General features: G+C 59.7%; 2 protein-coding genes and 1 pseudogene across 3 annotated transcripts in view; 2 read left to right on the plus strand and 1 right to left on the minus strand.

Annotated features, from left to right (window-relative positions):
- Positions 1-11,323: 11,323 nt before the first annotated feature.
- Positions 11,324-17,433, plus strand: PAGR1 (PAXIP1 associated glutamate rich protein 1). 2 transcript variants are annotated; one of them, XM_074954207.1, is made up of 6 exons: positions 11,324-11,443; positions 12,347-12,734; positions 12,928-13,010; positions 13,174-13,344; positions 14,230-14,353; positions 17,304-17,433. In XM_074954207.1, the coding sequence occupies exons 1-6, from the start codon at positions 11,407-11,409 to the stop codon at positions 17,335-17,337; spliced, it is 837 nt and encodes a 278-aa protein (XP_074810308.1). In that variant the 5' UTR covers positions 11,324-11,406; the 3' UTR covers positions 17,338-17,433. The 2 variants fall into 2 exon arrangements, with proteins under 2 accessions (XP_074810308.1, XP_074810309.1); XM_074954208.1 differs by lacking the exons at positions 14,230-14,353; positions 17,304-17,433 and having other exon boundaries at positions 11,337-11,443; positions 13,174-13,729.
- LOC141988429 (dual specificity protein phosphatase 14-like) lies at positions 17,313-18,518 on the plus strand (annotated as a pseudogene).
- An 845-nt stretch (positions 18,519-19,363) lies between these two features.
- Positions 19,364-21,937, minus strand: part of HIRIP3 (HIRA interacting protein 3) — a 5,708-nt gene continuing 3,134 nt past the window's right edge. The window contains 3 exon segments of the mRNA XM_074954162.1: positions 19,364-19,592; positions 20,457-20,555; positions 21,212-21,374. Coding sequence (XP_074810263.1) covers positions 19,435-19,592; positions 20,457-20,555; positions 21,212-21,374 — 420 coding nt within the window. The 3' untranslated portion in view covers positions 19,364-19,434.

The raw sequence follows: 21,937 nt of genomic DNA on the forward strand, positions 1-21,937 counted from the left end.
ATGGTACACCCGGCGGTGGTGCGCCCGGTTCGACAGCTCCACCACATAGTTTACCTCGTTTAGCTGCTTGACAACCTTGAAAGGGCCCTCCCAGGCGGCCTGTAGTTTGTTCTTTCTCACGGGGATGAGAACCATCACCTGATCCCCGGTGGCGTAGGCCCGGGCCCGCGCCGTGCGGTCATACCAGACCTTCTGCTTCTTCTGGGCTCTGGCCAGATTCTCCCTGGCCAGGCCCATGAGTTCAGCCAGTCTCTCTCGGAAGATCAGGACATACTCCACCACTGACTCTCCATCGGGAGTGGCCTTCCCCTCCCACTCATCTCTCATCAGGTCCAGGGGGCCCCTCACCCTCCTTCCATATAACAGTTCGAAAGGCGAAAATCCGGTAGACTCCTGGGGCACCTCCCTGTACGCGAACAGCAGGTGCGGTAAGTACTTGTCCCAGTCCTGCGGGTGCTGGTTCATAAAGGTTTTCAGCATCATCTTTAGCATCCCGTTGAACCTCTCCACCAGCCCACTGGATTGGGGGTGATAAGCTGAGGCCCAGTTGTGCCGGACCCCCCATTTCTCCCACAAGCACCGGAGCAGGGCCGACATGAAGTTGGATCCTTGGTCTGTCAAGACTTCCCTGGGGAACCCCACTCAGCTGAAAATGGTCAGGAGCGCATCTGCCACGGTGTCTGCTTCAATGGACGCTAAGGGCACTGCCTCGGGGTAGCGGGTGGCGAAATCTACCACCCCCAGAATGTATTTCTTCCCCGACCGGGTCGTCTTGCTGAGAGGCCCCACGATGTCCATGGCCACCTTCTGGAAAGGCTCCTCTATGATGGGCAACGGTCTCAAAGCCGCTTTCCCCTTGTCCCGGGCCTTCCCCACCCTCTGACAGGGGTCACAGGATCGGCAATACTGCCGGACGGTGGTAAAGACCCCGGGCCAGTAAAAGTTCTGTAGCAACCTCTGCCGGGTGCGCCGGATTCCCTGGTGTCCTGAGAGGGGGATGTCATGGGCCAGGTAAAATAGCTTGTGGCGATACTTCTGGGGGACCACCAGCTGCCTCCTGATCCCACAGGACTCCACTTCCCCTGGGGGGCCCATTCTTGGTACAGGAACCCCTTCTCCCACAGGAACCTCTCCTGGCAACCTCTCCTCATGGTCCGTCCCACACTGAGGTCGGCCAGGTCCCTGAGCTTCCGCAAGGAGGGATCTTTCCTCAACTCGGCCTGGAACTCAGCGGCTGGGGAAGGGATGGGGCCCGGTTCCCTCTCACTGGCCGGGTCTGAGGCCACAGCCTCTCTGAGCCGTGCTCCTCGGCGCTCCCTCCCCACCAGGGTAGGGTCCTGCACCTCCCCTGAGGTACCCTCCCTGATGTCAGGGTGTAGTGTCCCTCACCGGCTCTGGCTACGGGTCACAACTAGGGTGTTCTGGGGGTTGCTTGGCCAATCCTCTAGGTCAGTGCTACATTGGAAAAAAAAACTGCCAGTCCCCCACATCAGATAGCTTGAGAAGCACTGCTCTAGGTCACCCCATCAATACCTCAGTGGGCAAATGATGGGGTACGCCCATATCCTTGGGGCCCTCCTTGGCCCCCCATTTCAGATGTACCCTCGCCATGGGCACCTTGAATGGGGTCCCGCCCACACCCATGAGGGTCAGATAGGTGTTGGGCACCACCTGATCTGGGGCCACCACCTCGGGCTAGGCCGGTGTCACCTCAGTGCCCATGTCCCAGTATCCATTGACCTTCCTCCCATCCACCTCCAGGGGAACAAGGTACTCTCTCCGCAGGGACAGCCCCGCGCCCACCCTGTGAACCGAGAACCCTGAGTCCGGAGCATCCAACTCTCCAGAGGAGCTGGTCTGGGAAACTCCTTCCTCCTGAGCAGTTGATAAGCTGCCAGCCCCCACTGCCTGGGAAGCCTGCCCCTCCTCCAGCTGGGTCCCTACCCAGTTAACCATGTGAGCGTTCGATTTGCTCAGTCTGTCCTTGAGCTTGGGGCAGTGGTTCCATATGTGGCCTCTCTGGCTACAGTAATAACAATTCAAGTTCTGTTGGTCCCCTTGAGCTGGGCGGTTGGTCCTGCTGCCGGTTGTTCCCCTGGAGAGGCGGTTCTCACATTCCCCCTTTGGGGGGTCCCAGGATGACTCTCTCTCTGCACCGTGGTGGGCTTATTCCTTTGGGACTCCTCCTGTCCACCCCATGACTGGCTGTCCACAAACGCATTGGCCATCTGCCTTGCGCTCTGTAGGTCCTCTGGCTTTTTGTCCACCAACCATATCCTCAGGTCGGATGGGCAATGTTCATCAGGTGCTCCAGTACAACCAGTTTAGCCATGTCCTCCTTAGTCTGGGCCCCATCTGCCCACTTGTGGACATATCCCTCCATTCGGAGGGTCAGTTCCAGATACGTGTCCTCAGGGGTTTTACGCTGACTCCGGAACTTTTTTCAATATGCCTTGGGAGTCACCCAAACTTGCATAGCAGGGCCTTTTTGAACAGTTCATAGTCCCCTGTCTCCACCCCTTCCATTCGGCTGTACATCCCCACGGCTTTGGGGGTCCAGTAAGGGGGTGAGAAATCCTGTGCAGCTCACAGGCCTTGTCAAAGGCAATCAGGAATTCATCTATGTCCTCCCCTTTCTTAAACTGGGACAGGATGCAGTTATCAAAGCTTCATGCAGTCCTGGATCCCCCCTCACTCACTGCAGCAGGGGGCTCTCTGCTCCTCAGCCTCGCCAATTCCAGCTAACGCTGCCGCTGCTTTTCCAGAGCCTCCAACTCTTTCAGTTTATCTCCCTCTCCCATTCCAGCTGCCTCAGCTCCAGCAATGGGGGGCTCACTGTGATGATCCCCTGCTGGCCGCGGGGGTCACGGTGTGCCTGGGGTTCACCAGGCTCCTTCCAGCCCCTCCCCTAGCCATATGTAGGAGGGGCCTCGGAATGCCCTCGGCAGCAGTCTGACCACTCCCAGCTGGGACAGACACCTGTGCCGGCACTGCATCTGCCAGGCTGCTTCCCTCTGGGGCAGGGATCAGCTCCTCCAAGCAATCCTCCTCCTCCAGCTGGGCAATCAGCTGTGCTTTGGTGACCTTCCCTCTGCGAAGCCCCCTCTGCTTGCACAGCTCTACACAGTCCCTCTTAAGGAGATGGTTCTACATCTTCCCGCTGTTCCCAAGTTGTTGCGGACTCGTAGGCCTGTGTGCTCTCAGCAGCCCACAGTTTCCAGGAAGAACCCCTAGTGTGCCAGCCCTTCTCCAGGTCACCACCTCTCTTCCAGGGTCAAGCCGCAGATTCCTCCGCCCCTGGAACCGCTCACTGCAGTCCGCAGGGGGACCCCGTTACTGCAACAATCCTTCTCGCTGGTCACACACTCCCAGGAGTTAAGTGTAGCTCCTCTGCCTCCTGAAACCGCTCCTCTCTGAGCCTTCAGCACGCCTGGTCCTCATTAATCCCCCTTCATTTTACTGCTCCCCAGTCACTTACTGCAGGAAGTACCATCCACCACTGCCAGCAGTTGTCAAGGAGTGTGTGGGAGTCCGGGCCCTGCACCGCACACTTCCTGCGATTCACCGTGACTCTCAGCCAGCCAGTAACACAGGTTTATTAGACGACAGGAACATGGTCTAAACCAGAGCTTGTAGGTACAGAAAACAGGACCCCTCAGTCAGGTCCATCTTGAGGGGTGGGAGCCCAGGCCAGCTCCAAACTGAAACCCCCTTCAGCCGTCTCACCCAGCCCCACCCCCGGCCCCTCCTCCAGCCTTTGTCCAATTTCCCAGGCAGAAGGTGTCACCTGGCCCCAACCCCCTCCTGGGCTCAGGTTACGAAGGGCAGCCGCCATCCTTTATGTGCTGGCCGTCAAGAATCGTCCCTCAGTGAAGTCACACCCTTATTTCCCATCACCATCTAGTATTAATGCAGATAGTAAACTACTAAAACTCCCATGCACCATTACCAGGTTAATACTCCCTACTCACTGCTCCGTCACAGCACCACAGCCAAATAAAGGATCATGGCGTCCCTTCTCCAGCTCTGCTAACACCGGCATTACACCATGTTTTATGCACATTAAGCTGGGACTCTAATAAATTCTCAACATCGTATGTCAAAATGTAGAGAGTAACTTGCCTTTAATCAACTCTAATTCTCAAGAAGCATTGTTCTTATTTTGCCTGTCTATAAAGTTTGATTATCAGTGGAAATATTTTGTCATCGGTGTGTGTGTTCGGTGGAATCAATGTTTACTGACATTGATAAAAAATTGCATCCTTCCATGCTTACTTCAAGGCCAGACTTTTCAAGCACTTTTCTAAGGCCTATTGGCTTGGCTGTGAGGAAGTGTACCCATAATGTGACAAACAGTCATGTTAAGAAGGAGAAAGCTAGTGTGAAGAATTAGCAGAACAGATAAGACCTGCTTAGCAAGTGCTATTATTTTTAACAATAAGTATCAGACGCTTGGGTTAGCAAAATTTGGATATACCAGCCCTAAATAAACACCAGACAGCTGAGTTGTGTAACTGGAAATCTAGTGGAATATTAGAAAATGGGCTACAAATACACAGGTTGGCTGTGAAAAAGAGGAAGTATTGAGACTGAAACTGTAGACAGCGCCTCTGTAAAATTATCGAAACCGTAGCCAATGGCAGAATTAGGAAAGGACATGTCATCCGCTGCAATGTTGATAGTTATACTCTTATGTGCTAATTAACTAATGATTTAATAAAGGCAGTCAAGCTGATGGATCCTGAGGTCTCCTTAATTACTGAATCAGACCTGAAGAGTTCACACCCTGCCTGTGAATGAATGAACTGAAATATGGATATTAAATATTAAGAAGCTATATTACGTTGCCAGAGACAGTAGTAGCAAAATCATCTAGGTTGATAAATGGTTGTTGTAGCTACAAAAGGAAGCCATTGTGAGTGATAAAAACTTGCATGACAGGGTTTAGCTCCTGTGTCATTCTGTCCAGGAAAGCAATGGGGCCCCTGATATAGACTTATTTTAGTGTAGTGAAAAAGTGAAGAGGTAAGCGTAAGCCTGATTGAAAATATTCGTTCAGCTACCACGTTAATGAAATAAAGTTGTATTGAAAGAGGCAGTAAATAAAAGGAAATGAAACCACATAGTGTGTTATTAGGACACTTGATCACAGAGTTGAATAATCAGAAATGTGACTGTTTGATCCGTAACGCACAGACACAGCTTAGCTGTAGGCACAAAGGACCTGGCGCCGTTGGTTAGATGAGGAGACCAGAAATGGAAGATTTAAACATCTGTTCTAGCCCACTGGAGAACAGCAGTTGTTGGAGTGACTTTGCATTGTAGGATGGACTTTAAAACAAGTTGAAAAGGCTGTGGCGGGACGTTGGATCAATGACGCGAACAGTAAATTGGACATTTCAGTAGCACGCAGAGCATCGATGAAGAAACTGCAACTCGAGCAAGCATTGTGTGCAAAGCTGGCCAAGGGACACACTGCAGAGGGGCCCAAGGAAAGTGACTTGGAGCGATACGGTGCTGCTGAAGCAAGCCGGCCAGAGTTCAACATCAGTCCCAAGATGGCTGTACAACAACTCTGGCCTGTCTTGTCTTCCACAAGCTGGTGTGATAATGGCATTTTGCACTTATAGAGACAGGAAAATTCCAGTTCCAGTCACATGAACTCACAGGTGATGCATCGTCCTTTGACTGGATGCAGGGCAGGAACGACTCACATTTCGGTTGGACGTTTCAAATCTTTGGTGGGAGTATGAGTCACTTTCTGATTGGTCCACACCAGCCGCTCCAAAAGAGGACCCAAGTTGCCCCCCCCCAGTGGAAATGGTATTAAACAACCAGTTTCCTTCAGCGTGCTGCTTCCTGAACATCAAGACACCTGGAAGGAAGAAGAGCTGAGATCCTGGGCTGGCCCCCTGGGAGTCCCCCTGGAGACATCTTGGGCAGGCCCCTTTAACTGTTTCTTCCATCTTCCAGCAATTCAAGTTGCCTGCCAGCACACAGGGAGAAGGCTATATTTGGCCCGTCCTTCCCTTCACCTGTGTTTGCAGTGTCCCTCCTGCTGTGAACAGTAACTGCACTGACGGCTGAACAAGGAGCTGGTGATAAGTAACACGCAGACTTTCTCTTGGATGACGACCCAAATGAGCCAAGTGACCACTTCCTGAAGCTGGGTAGCTAATTAGTAGGGAAGGGTGTGTGTGCTTTGAAGACTGTGACAGGGTTACAGTGTGTGTCCTTGCTGCATAACTAGTTCTTGGCAAGATTGTTGTAAAGTAGTTTAAAACTACATAAGAGCAGCTGTACTGGGTCAGACCAATGGTCCATCTAGCCCAGTATCCTGTCTTCTGACAGCGGCTGATGCCAGATGCTGCAGAGGGAATGAACAGAACAGGGTAATTCATCGAGTGATCCATCCCCTGTCACCCAGTCCCAACTTCGGGCAGTCAGAGGTTTAGAGACACCCAGAGCATGGGTTTGAATCCCTGACCATCTTGGCTAACCGCCACTGATGGACACACCCTCCATGAAGTTATCTAATTCTTTTTTGAACCCCGCTATACAGTAACTAAACAATGTACTGTTATTTAAGATTGTGAAGGACTGTGCATGTGTCTACCACAATTAATCATTTCATGCTGCTTTTCAAGGTCTAGGTGTCTACAGACATAACACAAGAACAAAGCGTGTGGCCTTTGGAACTCAGTCCATGCATCCAACATAAATATAGGAAGGGAGGCAGATTTTGTATAAATAATGTTGACTGTTAATATTGAAGTTTGTTTTTAAACATTTTAATTTTTTAAATCTATTTAAATGTTCACAGTTGTGGGAAATTATTGGCAGTCAGACAATAATGATTTAATGACAGCAGGCATTGAGATGAAAAGGTGAAAGCTTTATAACCACGAACACACAAATTGTTAACATCATGTGCCAAAATATACAAAGTCAGTAGCCTTACATCAAACTAGGAAGTTCTCAAGCAGCATTTTTCTTATTTTGCCTCACTGTTCATTTAGATGATTATTGACGGAAATACTGCTTCGTCGGTTGGCACGTGTGTGGTGAAATCAACATTTACTGACATTGACCGATAAAAATCGAATCCTTCCAAGCCTAAAGGTAGGAGTTCAAGTTAGATAGTGTTAAGCAGATTCGGGGGCTCATATAACTCATGGAGAACTAGGTTAAAAGGGTTGACTGGTATAGATCCATTGCAAAGGAGACTTTGATGAATTAAGATGTAAATAATTGCCCAGACTGTCTTACGTTTTACCTTTGGATTATTTTTTCCTCTGTGTTAGCAACACCGGGGTTGATCACCTGGACAAAGTCACCTTCCCAGAACAGATGTTGAGTGAATAAGTGTTCTTTTCTATTGTAGTTGTTATGTGATTCTTGAAACTTGGATAGGCCCATTATCGTATAGGCCAATTTTCTACTTTGTTAGCAAAACTATACTGCTGGTATTTTTGCCTTCTTATCCCTATATGGTGCTCTTAAGGATAGTTAATACAATTCTCTACAATCAAATGTAGCTCGAGTCCTTTTGTGTAGTTAAGTCATCAGAATTCAAAGAGCCCCAAGGATGGTGGTATGGGGAAATCCATTAACCAAACTGATTAATGAAGGTTTGTTTTTATCTAATAGAGACCACAATTGAGAAGGGAGTGAACATTCATGAGATGTCACAGTAACCTACAACAGCAAATGATGATGGGCAAAGGTGCCAAAGGGTGACAGACTGTATTAGTCCAAACAAAATCTGTTTTTGCTTTTCTTGTCCCTCCCGATCTAACTCCAGAACTGTATTCAGATCATGCCCGTGAACAAAAGAAATGGGGGACTGGAAATCAATGATTGAAAACTTGGCCAAATGGGTGAACAAAATAATGAGGGGATTGGCCATTCCAGCCACCACTCCCTTTTAGGGCCTCAAAGAGACTTTGTGGGGAGAACGGCAGCAATGTTGGCCGACTGAAAATCAGAACAGAAAGGAACAAGTGTCACCATCATGACTGCCACCCTCACTGTCCCCTGGGACCCCAGCATCCACCATCACTCTGCTAAGCCTTCACTGTCTTGATCCTGAGGGATGTCATGACCAGACTAGTCCAGACAGGGACCCAGATGATGTAGCCACCTCCACCTGCTTTGGGTAAATCCTAACCACCCGTTGGGGTGGGAGACTTTGTCACCCCTCTGTGTCACTCACCCTTTTCACCTTCCCCCACACCACATGTCCTTTTCCTTCCCCACCTTATTTTTTCATCATCCTGTCTCTCTCCTTTTTGGCTTAGTTGGCCAAGACTATATCTTGCAACCCAGCTCTGAGCCTGTGACCAGAGAGGCAGCTAAAAGCACTGTTCTGCACAGCTCGATACTGGCACAAGTTTTCCAGGTCTCAGCATGGCTGGTCACACCAGGGGCTGGACCCATGTTTCTCCAGCAGGTGAGAACTAATAACCAGAAGCTGTGTCGTCTGTCTTTGCTGTTCCTGTCTCTCCTTTTGTTTGTCTTGTCTCGGAGGAAACGGGATCGGACTTTAACAGCAACAGCAACTGCAGCTCCAACTCATTTTGACTGTGTCCCTTTGCCCCCAAAAGAACAGTTGTTGCCATGTAAAGACTGAGGGTAAGTGTACACCTAAAATGCTGCATCGGTGCATAATTCACCTCTCCGAAATGGAATTCTTCCATCGACCTAGTACTGCTTGCACTGGGGGTTAGGTTGGGATAACTGCATTGCTCCAGGGTGTGGATTTTTCACAACCCTGAGAGATGTAACTATACCAATGTATATTTCCAGCGTAGACCAGCCCACAAGGTGAGTGAAGTAATATCCATTATTGGATCAACTTCTGTTGGTGAGAGACACGAGCTTTCAAGCTCCACAGAGCTCTTCTTCAGGGCTGAGAAAGGTACTCTGAGGGTCACAGCTAAATAGAAGGCAGAGTGGATCGTTTAGCACAAGGAGCACATGTTGCAAGAGACCACTCAAAGTGAGGTGGGCAGCTAAGGCTTCTGCAGTCCGAGGAGAAAGGAAGGTTTGTGGGTTACAGATTGTTGTAATGAGCCATAAATCCAGTGTCTCTACTGAGTCCATTATTTTTGGTGTCTGGTAGAGTTATGAATTTAAGCTCCCAGGCTATATTTTGAAGGTTTTGTGCAGGTTTCCTTTCAGGACAAGGATGGAGAAGTCAGATATGGAGCGATCATTCTGTGACAACTGTTCACCATGATGTGGTGTTTTTGTCTTTTATCATTTTCCTGTGTGAGTTCACTCGAGAGCCCACCGATTTCTGGTTTCACCTCTCAGGAGCTTGCTTCTGATGAGCTTGGAGAGGGGGCGGGGGGTTGTTTGAAGGCCAAAAAGGGAGCTCAGGAAAGATTTTTCAGATGGAATCCCCATCGAGTATGGGCTGCAGTTGTTTGATGATATCCTGTGTGGGTTCCAGTGTAAGGTGCTAGGTGACAATTGGGGGTGTGCGGTTCCAGGGCTTTTATTTCTGTATTGCAGCAGGTGTTCTTGGGGTAGCTGGGTGGCTTGTTCCATGACGCGATGTACGTCTCTGCGGGAATGTCCTCGTCTGGTGAAGGTGGTCATGTCAAGGTGGGATTTTATTTTCTAAAGACTCCTCACAGCCAAAGTCAAAGGGAACCGGGGATGTTGTTAAAACTAAAGCTGCTGTAATACTTCACCTCAAAGGCTTTAACAGTTTTGCCTTCTTTTCTGTACCTGTAACAGAAGGTTAAAAGGCTGAGGAACGGGGTGTTTGCCGCGGCCCCTGGCATGCTGAGGTCTCTGTATGCCAAACTCCACCCCCTGTTCAATGCTGGACAGGGTCGGGTTAACACCTCCGACTTCAGGGCCCTTGTATTCCACCCCAATTACCACGTTTCCAGTGGCTGGGCTGGGCTCACAGAAGGAATACATCAGATGGCCCAGTGCCTGCTGGGAGGATTGGCCGGCTGTCGGGGAGGGGGGGAGTGAGAGACAGCGACACCAGTGTCTCCCTGTCCCCGCCCCCACTGTGCACTGCCCGACAAGGGTCCCCGCATAAACCCTCTATTTCCAGGCAGCCCCCCATCTCTGTGGAGGGCCCCCTGTGACTCCTACCTCTTCCACCCAGTTCCCCACTGCACTCTGCCCCCAGGACCAGGGCCGTCCTTAGACATATGCAGAATATGCAGCTGCATAGGGCACCACAGAATTTGGGGCACCAAATTGCCCCAAATTTCATGGTGCCCTACACAGCTGTGTGCTTCATATGCGGCAGTGCTGGCAGCCAGTACCATCCTCCAGCTGGCTCCCTTGTGGGGTGCGCCCCCTGCAAGGCGCAGGGACGTTTCTAGGTGGGTGTGGGGCCCAGGACAACTCCCTCCACCCCTGCCCCGCCTCTTCCCGCCCCCACTTTCCACCCCTTCTCCCAAGCCCCCTCCCCCAGCGACGGACGCAGCCCAGGGGATTAGTGAGGGGGCCTGGAGCTGGCAGCAGGGGTCAGGCCTACCCCCACACTCACCGGCAGTGGCAGGAAGCAGTGCAACCCAGCCTCAGCCCACTCCACTCCACTGGCTCCCGGCTGCGTTGCTCCGCTTCCCAGCGCCGGTGAGTGCGGGGTGGAGCCCTCCCCCCAAGTGACACGGCTGGGGCAGGGGGAGCGGAGCAGGCTGGGGCCAGGTCGTTCCGCTTCCTGCCGCTGGCGCCAGGCCCCCCACTAACCCCCCCGGCTGCTCTAGGCCTGCGGGGCCCCCCAAAGCTCCTGCCTCCACAGGCCTTGAGCGCAGCCCAGACCCTCTGTGAGGGGGAGCAGGTGCTCGGGCTGCGTAGGGCCCCGTAATTGGTAGGGACGGGGCTGCCCAGGACCCTCCCAAACCCCAACCTCTTCTCCCTCCACCATGACCTGCCTTCTCCAGCAGCACGCCTGGCTCCAGGCTCCCTCCCCCTGCATCGGCTGCTCCAGGATCCTCCCCCCTCTGCTTCCTCCCAGAGTGCCCCCACCATCCCCTCCCCAGACTCCTCCCACCTGCCCCAGGCTCCTCCCACCATCCCCTCCCCAGACTCCTCCCACCTGCCCCAGGCTCCTCCCACCATCCCCTCCCCAGACTCCTCCCACCTGCCCCAGGCTCCTCCCACCATCCCCTCCCCAGACTCCTCCCACCCTCCCCAGCTCCTCCCACCCGCCACAGACTCCTCCCACCGGCCCCTCCCACTCCCCGACTCCACCTCCAGCCCCAGTTCTCCTTCGGGTCCGCTTCAGACTCCAGTTCTTTTGCATTGGGCGCTAGCCCCGCCCCTTCCGTCAGGCCGACCAATCAGGAGCGCAGGATGGGGCGGGCGCACGCGCCGCGACTGGGAGGGGGCGTTGGAACCGAGCCGAAGTCGGGGAGATCATGGTAGTGGCGCATGCGTACTGAGACGGTAGTGCCTCCGCACTTGAAGGGTGAGTATAAACAGCGCATGCGCAAACAGCGGGGGGGGGGTCGGCGTGGTGCATGCGCAGTAAAGAAAGACAAAGACGAGACCGCAGAGCTGTGCGCGCGACCGCGCCGACTGGAACGAGGCGCATGCGCAGTGAGGGGAAGACGCTCTGAGAGGGGCGCAGTACGGGCCCCGTCGCTCATGCGCGTGGCAAGGCGGGTGGCGCACGCGCAGTGGTAGGCCCTGAGCAAGAGGCTTCACAAAATGGCGGCGGGGGCCTGGGTTGCCTGTCAGCCAGTGGCTGGGATGTGACCCCCCCCCCCCAGCTTCCCTTGGGAGCCCCAGTGTGGGCCTGGCTGGGGACCGGAGCCCCCCAGCAGGGTCAGTTGGGGCGGCCCCAAGATGGCTGCCACCTCGGCGTGAACATCGGGGGCCATGGCCAAGATGGCTGCCATGGCATGACAAGGATGGCGTGAGCCCCACGATGGCCGCCGCGTTGGCGTGAGCCCCAAGATGGCCACCGCGTTGGCGTGACTGGCAGGTGGCGAGCCCCAAGATGGCAGCCGTGTTGGCGTGAGCCCCAAGATGGCCGCCGCATTGGCGTGAGCCCCAAGATGGCCGCCATGTTGGCATGACTGGCAGGTGGCAAGCCCCAAGATGGCCGCCGCATTGGCGTGAGCCCCAAGATGGCCGCCGCGTTGGCATGACTGGTAGCTGGCGAGCCCCAAGATGGCTGCCTCGTTGGCGTGAGCCCCAAGATGGCCACAGTGTTGGTGTGACTGGCATCGAAGCTCAGGGCTTTTATTGTAGGGTCTCCACTGAACCCTTTGTGGTCATAGTGCCTGTGCAAAGCACCAGCACTGACTGCTGGGTTGTTATTGTAGGGTCTCCAGCCATGCTCTAACCATTGGTTCTCCCCTTGCAGCCTGGTCCCGTCCCGCCATGGAGGCCACAGCAGTGGAGGAGGGCGAGGTGACCTCTGGGATGCAGTCCCTGGCGGTGGAGGATGCCCTGGAGCCAGTGCCGGCTTCAGCGGGAGAGGACGGGCCGGCGCCGGAAGAGGTGGAGGAGCGGGGGCAGGAGGAGGAGGCTGGGTGGTGTGTCCCCTGCAGCGACGAGGAGCTGGAGGCCCCAGAGGCCTGGATGCCGCCGCCCGAAGAGATCAGACGCCTCTACGAGCAGATCGCTGCCGAGGGCGCCCTGCCACTCCAGGCCGAGATCCTGCCCCGCAGGGCCCCCACCCCCGAGCCCGACAGCGAGGAGGAGGAGAGGTCTGATGGGCAGCCTGAGAGCGAAGAGGAGGAGGAGGAGAAGTGAGTGGAGGGCTGGGCTAGCAGGGGGCTGCGGGTCGGGGGGTGAGGGGCACTGGCAGGGCTGGGCTAGCTGGGGGCTGCGGGTTGGCATTGAGGGGCACTAACTGGGCAAGACAGGGCAGGGGGCTGAGTGTCTGGGGATGCCCCTTCCCCTCTATTGGGTCTTTAACCGCCTTCGCTCTCTGTGCTCCAGGCCCCAGGTCCCGACTGAGTTTGACTTTGACGATGAGCCTCTGACGCCCAAGAGCTCCCTGATTGATCGCAGGAGAACACCAGGTATGAACAGAGCTGGGAGGCTCCCAGCCCCACTCCCCTCCCAGAACCGTGGCTAGAAGCCAGGAGTCCTGGCTCCTAGCCCCCCCGCTCTAACCCACTAGACCCCCCTCCCCTCCCTGAGCTGGGATAGACCCTGGGGTCCTGATGCGCCCTCCCCCCCCAGGCGGCTCGCGCAGCCAGAAGCGCGAGGCCCGGCTGGACAAGGTGTTGTCGGACATGAAGCGGCACAAGAAGCTGGAGGAGCAGATCCTGCGCACGGGCCGTGACCTCTTCCAGCTGGACAGGGAGGAGGCGCCATCCCCACAGCGCCCCTCGGGTCTCTTCCTGCGCCAGCGCAAGTACTGACCCCCGGGGTGGGGCTGGCTGGCGGTGGGACCCTGCCCCCTTCCCAGCATCCTCTGGGCTGGCGCTGGGATCCAGCCGCACCAAGGACGCTCCAGCCCGGATGCCAGCTCGGGGGACTGAGATGCAGGAGGGAAAACAGTGACGGACTAGTGGGGTCAGCCAATGGGGCACGGGGCCTTTCCCTTCAAAGGGCGCCGGCTCCTCTCCGGCCCCAGGGCAGGGGAATGGGCCCCATGGCTTTCAGGATCTCAGCCCCATCTGCCTCCATCACACCTATGGCTCCGCCCCCACCAGGGGCTGGGGAAGCAGGAAATGTCCCCCTGTGTTGCCTGGAGGGGGCAGAACCTACAGCCTGGGGGAGGGGCACTGGGGGCGGGGGAAGGTCTGTCCAGTGTTTCTGCTGCAATAAATGTGTTTCTTGCCCTCTGGCGTCTCCTTTCTTCTGCCCGGTTCATGCTGAGCTGAGGCCTCAAGCTGGGCCCCCTAGTGCGAGACACTCTGTCCTTAGAGAGGGTGGGGCCTCTCTACACGTCTGAGGCTTGGGACTCATTTGTAGGCCCTACATAAACACCACCTTGGGAGATCCTGCAGGTGGGGCAGCAGGGGAAATTCCTACCCCAGAGTGGTCTCCCTGAGGGCCTGGCTGGGACCTCTGACACGGGTGTGAGGGTGTCTGTGAATCGGGCCTTCCCAAGGGCTGGGGCAGGGGCCCCATGGCTCAGGAGTGTTTTGCAGATATGGCCATCCTGGGCACTCAGTCGGCAGGATCCTGTTCCTCCAGGAGGCGGGACTTCCTGTTACGCCCACAATTCAAGGGTGTGTGGACCCTGGGTATTCTGCTGTGAGAGGTAAGGACTTGCTGTATTGTCATCAGGGCTGGAGGTGGGACTTCGTTGCCCACAGGCTGTTCCACGCAGGAGGAGGCGGGACTTCCTGTATTGCCACAGGGGCAGGACGTGGGACCTCCTTTGCCAGCAGGCTGTTCCTCCCAGGAGAAGGTGTGAATTGTTGTTTTGTCATTCCCTGCTGGGTCATGTCCTCACAGGAAGTGGCCCCTTTTCAGAGGCAGGGCTTTGTGTCTCGTTGTCCAACCAGGGCAGGATGCTGGCAGTGAGGGGCGGGGCCTCCCCAGGAAATGCCTCCCCCCTAGCCTGAGACGACCTGCCCCAAGGTGCTCATGTCCGAGGGTGTGTGTGGGTGTCTGTGATGTGGGGTGGGTGGGGCAGCGGCTCAGAGCCCAGACCTGCCCCAACCACCCCCCTCATCCCAGCAGCTGGGGAAGCGGGGAGGGGCCCTCGAAACAACCAGAGGCAATGCGGGGGGGCAGGGTCGGAGCAGTTAGTGGGGAGCGGGACGGAAGGGGGGGGTCGTGCTCCTTCTAGGCTCCAATCCTGAGTTGAGGCGCGCTGGGCCCTTTGCTACAGCATGGCTTGTGGTGGTGAGTTCCCCAAGTTCCCACTCCACAGAGAGGCCGTCCTGCCCCCCGGGGGCAGATTGTCCTCAAGACTCCGCCCGAGCCAGTCGGCAGATTGGGGGCCGCAGGGAGGAGGAGACGCTGCCCTCCGGACCCCCAAACCAGGACCCCCATGTGGGGAACAGAGACAAAACCCGGCAGACCCTGCCCTCACCCACTGCCTTTATCCAGAGCCGTTCTTCGCCCTCCAGACACCTGGGTCCACCCAGCTCTGCCGGTGCCCCTCACTCCGACCCGCAGGCCCTGCTAGCCCAGCCCTGCCCCCCTCCCTGGTGTGCCGGTGCCCCTCACTCCGAACTGCAGCCCTCTGCCCCCCCCGAGCCATGCTGGCGCCCCTCACTCCCATCCGGCACTAGTCTCTCCCTGGGAGCCTGGTGACTCACGTGCCCCCTGCGGCCGCGCTGGATGTGGGGGGACCGGCAGCTTCGTGACTCCCTGTGGGGGGCAGATGGGGGGTGATGAGGGGGTGGAGAGAGACTTCAACCTGCTGCCACCTGGGCTGGTGGCCCCCCCTCCAGCACAGGCCCCCTGCCCCCGAGCCAGCCAGCGCCACCCTGTGGCCAGGTGGGGCCGGCGCCCCCTGGAGGGGCCAGGGCCGGCTGGAGGCACCGGGGAACCCGGAAGCTGCCCCCCCATCTCCTTTCTGTGTCAGCAGCTGACGCACGGTCCCCCCCGTGCCCCCGCATCCTGTTACCATGGCAACCCATTGTTACCTCCAACGCAGCCGGGCCGGGGGGCCCCAGCGTATATAGGGCCCTGGGCCGGAGGGAAGGCACCAGCGCTGGGCGAGCGGCCCGACGGGGTGAAGCACAGAGCCGGGCGGGGCGAGGAGCGAAAGGGGCCCCCCGTTTGCTGCACCCCCTTTTCCTCCCCCTGACTGCCGGGGATCTTCCCCTGCTGTGGGGCTGGGGCGTTGCCCCCACAGAGAGCAGTTTAGTGGAAGCAGGCAAGCGCCAGGTAAGGGGGAGCCCCACAGCCTGAAGTAATGTGGGGGGGGCAGAGGCACCCCAATTCTTCCCAGAGCAGAGGCTGGGTCTGAAGTGGGGCGGGGGCAGGGTCAGTAGAGGGGATGGGGTGAATTGGGGGGCAGGCTAGTGGGTAATGTTTGGGGTGACAGGGCCCTGGTGGGAGGAGGGGCACAGGATTTTGGGGGGTGGGAGATTTGGGGGTGTGACGGAGGAGGGCATGTGGGGAGATTGTGGGGGGCGGAAAGGGGACGCATGGGGGTGAGGGATGGGGGTGCAGGGGGAATTGGGATCAGGTGGATTCTGGGGGCAGGGAATTGTTGGGGTGCAGGGACAAAGGGGGTGCTGGGTTCCCTGGCGAAAGTGGGGGACAGAGGTGATGTCAGCCTGGGATCTTGATGCAAAAAGCTCCCTGCCTCCCCCTCCCCTGCTGGGGGCGGGAGTGGGGGGCAGCGGCAGGGCTGGGGGGCGGGGCTGGCAGGGGGTCGGGAGTGGGGGGCAGCGGCAGGGCTGGGGGGGCGGGGCTGGCAGGGGGTCGGGAGTGGGGGGCAGCGGCAGAGCTGGGGGGCGGGTCGGGGTGGGGCTGGCAGGGGGCTGCGGGTCGGGAGTGAGGGGCACCGGCAGGGCTGGGGGGCGGGGCTGCAGGGGGCTGCGGGGTCGGGAGTGGGGGTAGCGGCAGGGCTGGGGGGGCGGGGCTGGCAGGGGGTCGGGAGTGGGGGGCAGCGGCAGAGCTGGGGGGCGGGTCGGGGTGGGGCTGGCAGGGGGCTGCGGGTCGGGAGTGAGGGGCACCGGCAGGGCTGGGGGGCGGGGCTGGCAGGGGGCTGCGGGTCGGGAGAGGGGGGCAGCGGCAGGGCTGGGGGGCGGGGCTGGCAGTCGCGCTCTGGCCCTTTAGGGGCTGGGCCCATCCCTCCCCCCTCCCTTTTCTGCGCTCAGCCCTGCAGCCCCCTCCCGCCTCCGCGGCTCCCAGACTCGGATGCCTGGGTTCCGCGGCGGGATGGAGACGGCCTCCCGGCTGCCCCGCTAGCCCCACGCGGGGAGGGGCTGGGCCATGCGGAGCTAGGTAGGATCCCGGGGGGGGGACAGGACTCTGCCCCCCTCCCCCCAAGATCCCACCCTACTTCTTCCCTGCACCCCCACAGCGGGGGCGTCTGGGGCGGAGCCAGGGCGAGGGGGTGGGGAGGGCTCTCGCCTCGGGACGTGGGGGAGGACCCAGGCGTCCGGCGGTGGGTGGGCGCAGGATCGTCACCCCGCATTGGAGAAATCTGGGGGGGCCGACTCGGGAACGTTCGGACTCTGCCTCCCCCCAGCCTCAGGGGAGGGGGAATGTGAAGGGATGGAGACCGGTGGGGCCCGGTACCTGCCCCCGGCGGGGGGGACGGGGGGGGACAAGTGGATGGGGGTGGGGTGAGCTGGGGCCTGTGCCCTCCAGGGGGTCTCCGCCCCAGGGCAGGCCCGGGCCGTTGGGGGGCACAGAGCCCCCCCCTGAACGCCCCCCTTCTCTCCCCCCAGCTGTCCCCCATGTACGCCGATGCCTCCACCATGAATTTCCGGACGCCCGGGTTCTCCCGGCGCAGCCCCCCGCCCGCGGCGAAGCCAGCCCCCGGGGCCGGGGCGGTCCCGGCGCTGGGGGGCATTGCCCAGATCTCGCCCTGCCTCTACCTCTGCAGCGGCAACGCGGCCGCCAACCGGCAGCTGGTGCGGGCCGGGCGGTGACCTGCGTGGTCAACGCCACCATGGAGATCCCCAACGCCAACTGGCCCGAGATCGACTACGTCAAGGTGCCGGTGCCCGACCTGCCCCACGCCCCGCTGGCCCTCTACTTCGACTCGGTGGCCGACCGCATCCACCAGACGGGCAAGCGCAACGGGCGCACCCTGGTGCACTGCGTGGCGGGCGTGAGCCGCTCGGCCTCGCTCTGCATCGCCTACCTGATGAAGTATCACCGCCTCAGCCTGCTGGACGCCCACCAGTGGGTGCGGAGCCGGCGCCCCGTGGTGCGGCCCAACGCCGGCTTCTGGCGCCAGCTCATCGCCTACGAGCGCCGGCTCTTCGGCAAGAACACCGTGCGCATGGTGCCCTCGCCCCTCGGCCTGGTGCCCGACGTCTACGAGGGCGAGACCCGCGGCCTGGTGCCCCTCTGGAGCTGCAGATAGGCGGGCGGGGCGGGGCGCCTGCCCCCCGGGCAGCGCCGACTTCGAGCCCGGCCGGCCGGCGTTTCACGGTGCTGCCCCAGCGAGGGGCAGGTCTCGGCGGCCGTCCCCGATCTACCTGCCCCCGGGCGGGGGAGCGCTCGGCCGGACTGCCCCGTGGGGGCAGACTGAACCCCCGAGCGGCACCGTTGACTGTATTTGCCCCGGAGGAGGGATTTGGGGGCAGATGTCCCACAAAGGGGCATTTTCTAACCTCAGAGACTTTGTGTGTGTGCGGGGGGGGATGTGCGGAGTCTGAGGGTGTGTTTAAAGGGGGGGGGGGAAGAGTCATTGAGCATAAAAGCCCCCCCCCCGCATTGTGTGGCCCCCCCGGGGCCTACCACAAACAGCCAACTCACCACCTTCCAAGTCGCATCCCCCACAAACACCTTCTCTGCCCCCCAGAGAGACGAGATCGAAATTGCTGCCCCCCCGGGGGCATAAGTGGGGGGGGCATCTGCTCTCAGCCCCTGTATAGCTCTGTACATAGCGCCAAAGGTCTATATTCCTTACCCAGGGTTTGTACCGACTTCACGAGCGGAGAGCGCTCGTTTATAAAAACTAACCTTTGACTTAAACCCGCTGGAGGCAGTCAGCTGCGGCAGGGAGGGGCGGGGGCAACTGGCTGCAGTGGGGGGCTGGGGGAGGTTTGGGGGGTACTCGCCACAGTGGAAGTTTGGGGGGGCTCTGGGCTGCAGTGGGGGGGTTTAGGGGGCTCTGGCTGCAGTGGGGGGGCTGGGGGAGGTTTGGGGGGTACTCGCCACAGTGGAAGGTTTGGGGGGGCTCTGGCCACAGTGGGGGGTCTAGGGGGCTCTGGCTGCAGTGGGGGGCCTAGGGGGGCACTTGCTCACTCGCTCACCCCTTAAATAACAAAATGCACTTTATTTTATAATATAAAAAACTCCCATAAAACAAAGACATTGACAACTGGGGGGGTTTGGGGACAACGGGGAGGGGGAATTGCCCCCAGGCTGTAGATCTAGGGGGTGCCCCCCAAGCCAGGACACATCCAGCCCCCTGCCCCAGCATCCTTCATTGAGGGGCCCGTGTGGGAATATTTTGGGGGTCGCCTCTGGTTCCCTGGGGGCAGACGGCTGCCTCCCAGCTCTGCAGGGAGCCCCCCTCGTGGCTCAGGGGTCCCCCAACCTCCAGTTTTGGGGTGTTGGTGGGCTCAGCCCAGAAAGTGACAGACACCAGGGTTACCCCCCAATTTCTGTCCCGCGTTCACCCTAAATTGGACCCAGAGCCCCACACCTGCCCCCTACCAAGTGGGGAATGGGAGACGGATTTGCTCCCCCGATCCTACCCCATCCAATGGGGAGCCCTCCCCAATCTGCCCCCCACCCCCAAACAGGCCCTTCCAAGCAGGGAATGGGCAGGGGCGAGCCCCAACTCCCAGCCCCACAGCGGGTGGGGGGGGAGGGTGTTATACCCAGGTGCCGCCCCCCGCCTCAGTCGCTCTCCCCATCACTGCTGATCACGCCGCGGAGGTTGGACCAGTCAGTGGGGCACCGGATGGGGGGCCCCCGTCGGCGTCTGGGGGGGCAGCTGGGGGGACGGGCCGGGGGGGTGCTGTACAGACTCCAGATGTTGCGGCGCCGGGGGCGGCCTGTTGGGAGGGTAGAGGGGGGTCAGCTCCAGATGGGGTCCCCTCCCCCCAATCCCCAGCCCCACATTCCCCCCGCCCCCTCCTCTGGATCCATCCCCCTTAGCCCCAACCCCCAGCCCCATCTCCCGCCTGTGGGATCCACCCCCCAATCCCACCCCTGGATCGAGCCCCCCAGCCCCTCTTCCACTCCCAACTGCACCCCTGGATTGCTGCCCGGCTGCCCCGTCTCTTCTCCCCCCTCTGCCCCCATGTCTCCTCTCCTGCCCGCCAGCCTCTGCCCCCACATCCCCCCACCGGCTGCCCCCTCCGGCCCCACATCCCCCTCCCTGCCCGCCTCCCCCTCCGCCCCCACATCCCCCTCCCGGCTGCCCCGTCTCTTCTCCCCCCTCTGCCCCCACGTCTCCTCTCCTGCCTGCCAGCTTCTGCCCCCACATCCCCCCACCGGCTGCCCCCTCCGCCCCCACATCCCCCTCCCGGCTGCCCCCCGCCCCCGCCAACCTCCCCCTCCGCCCCCACATCCCCCTCCTGGCTGCCCCCCGCCCCCGCCAGCCTCCCCCTCCGCCCCCCACATCCCCCGCCGGCTGCCCCCTCCGCCCCCACATCCCCCGCCGGCTGCCCCCTCCGCCCCCACATCCCCCTCCCAGCTGCCCCTCGCCCCCGCCAGCCTCCCCCTCCGCCCCCACATCCCCCTCCCGGCTGCCCCCCTCCGCCCCCACATCCCCTTCCCGGCTGCCCCGTCTCTTCTCCCCCCTCTGCCCCCATGTCTCCTCTCCTGCCCGCCAGCCTCCCCCTCCGGCCCCACATCCCCCCCCCGGCTGCCCCCCCCGCCCACCAGCCTCCCCCTCTGCCCCCCGCCCCCCTCACCGTCAGAGACGATGATGTTCCCCACGTCCAGCGCTGCCAACTCAGCTGCCTCCTCCCGGTGCAGCCGCAGCGCCCGGCACCGCTCCAGAGAGGGGTTTCCTTGGGGGGAGCGGGGGTTACAACGGGGGGGGCCTCTCCCGGGGAGCCACCCAGCCCGGCCCCTCCCAGCTCCCTCCCCCAACTCAGTTCAGGGGCCCCGTTTCTTCTGCCTCACCTCAGTCCCCCTTCCTGTATCCCCAACCCCCCCCTCCTTGCCCCATCTCCAACCCTCCCACCCTGTCTCCCCCCATCCCCTCCTCCAACTCCCCACCCTGCCCGCCCCCTCTCCCAATCCCCTCCTCCAACCTCCCCACCCTGCCCGCCCCCTCCATCCCCACCCTGCCAACCCCCTCCCCCAATCCCCTCCTCCAACCTCCCCCCTGCCCGCCCCCTCCCCCAATCCCCTCCTCCAACCTCCCCCCCTGCCCGCCCCCTCCGCCCCCACCCCCAATCCCCTCCTCCAACCTCCCCCCCTGCCCGCCCCCTCCGCCCCCACCCCCAATCCCCTCCTCCAACCTCCCCCCCGCCCGCCCCCTCCATCCCCACCCTGCCCACCCCATCCCCAATCCCCTCCTCCAACCTCCCCCCCTGCCCGCCCCCTCCATCCCCACCCTGCCTGCCCCCTCCCCCAATCCCCTCCTCCAACCTCCCCCTCTGCCCGCCCCCTCCATCCCCACCCTGCCCACCCCATCCCCTCCTCCAACCCCCCCACTCACCCTGCAGCCCAATGGCCTCCAGCTCCCGGCGCAGGACCCCGACCCGCTGTGTGACGGACCGGCACCCGGCCAGCAGCTTCCCATAGTTGCGCCGCACGCCGCAGGCCAGGATGCAGCGCTTCAGCCGGCGCACCGCTGGGTGCTCCTCCACCGGGCCCGGCGCCTGGGGGGCGGGGACAGGTTAGGGGCAGCCCCCAAGGGGGCGGGGCCTGTTCCCACCTCTCCGGCAGCCCGGGGAAATCAAACGGGGCCAAAAGGTTCCTTTAAAACCGGCGGGTTGGGTGGTTTGTTCTCACTTCCCGCCACTCTCCGACCTCTTCCACTGGAAAGAGGAAATTACCGTCGGAAAGTTTCGGCTCTCGGTGGCTTTCCTCAGCCCAACTCCTTTCTCTCTTTTTAAAAAGGCAAAAGTTTCCATGGGATAAAACAGCAATTCCTGCAGTAAACCTGCACTTCGCCATTTCTTCTCCCCCTTTACAACCATTCCCCCCCGAAAAGAAATCCACCCAGTGCCATGTTCGGTCCTCATTTCTTGTCGCCTTTTCCGCCAGCTTGGAAAGCAAATTTCCACCCGGAGAAACCTGGACTCACAATTCAGTTCACTTCCTTCCCCCCTTTTCAAGTAATTTTTAGGAGAAACAAAGATCACGTGCATGATTTCCCGGAGCAATTTCTGTGACCCGAATTTTAAACCAGTTTTCCCCATTGGAAAGGGAAAGAATGTAG

The sequence above is a fragment of the Natator depressus genome, chromosome 6 (genome assembly GCF_965152275.1).
Source record: "Natator depressus isolate rNatDep1 chromosome 6, rNatDep2.hap1, whole genome shotgun sequence".
Taxonomy (NCBI): Eukaryota; Metazoa; Chordata; order Testudines; family Cheloniidae; genus Natator; species Natator depressus.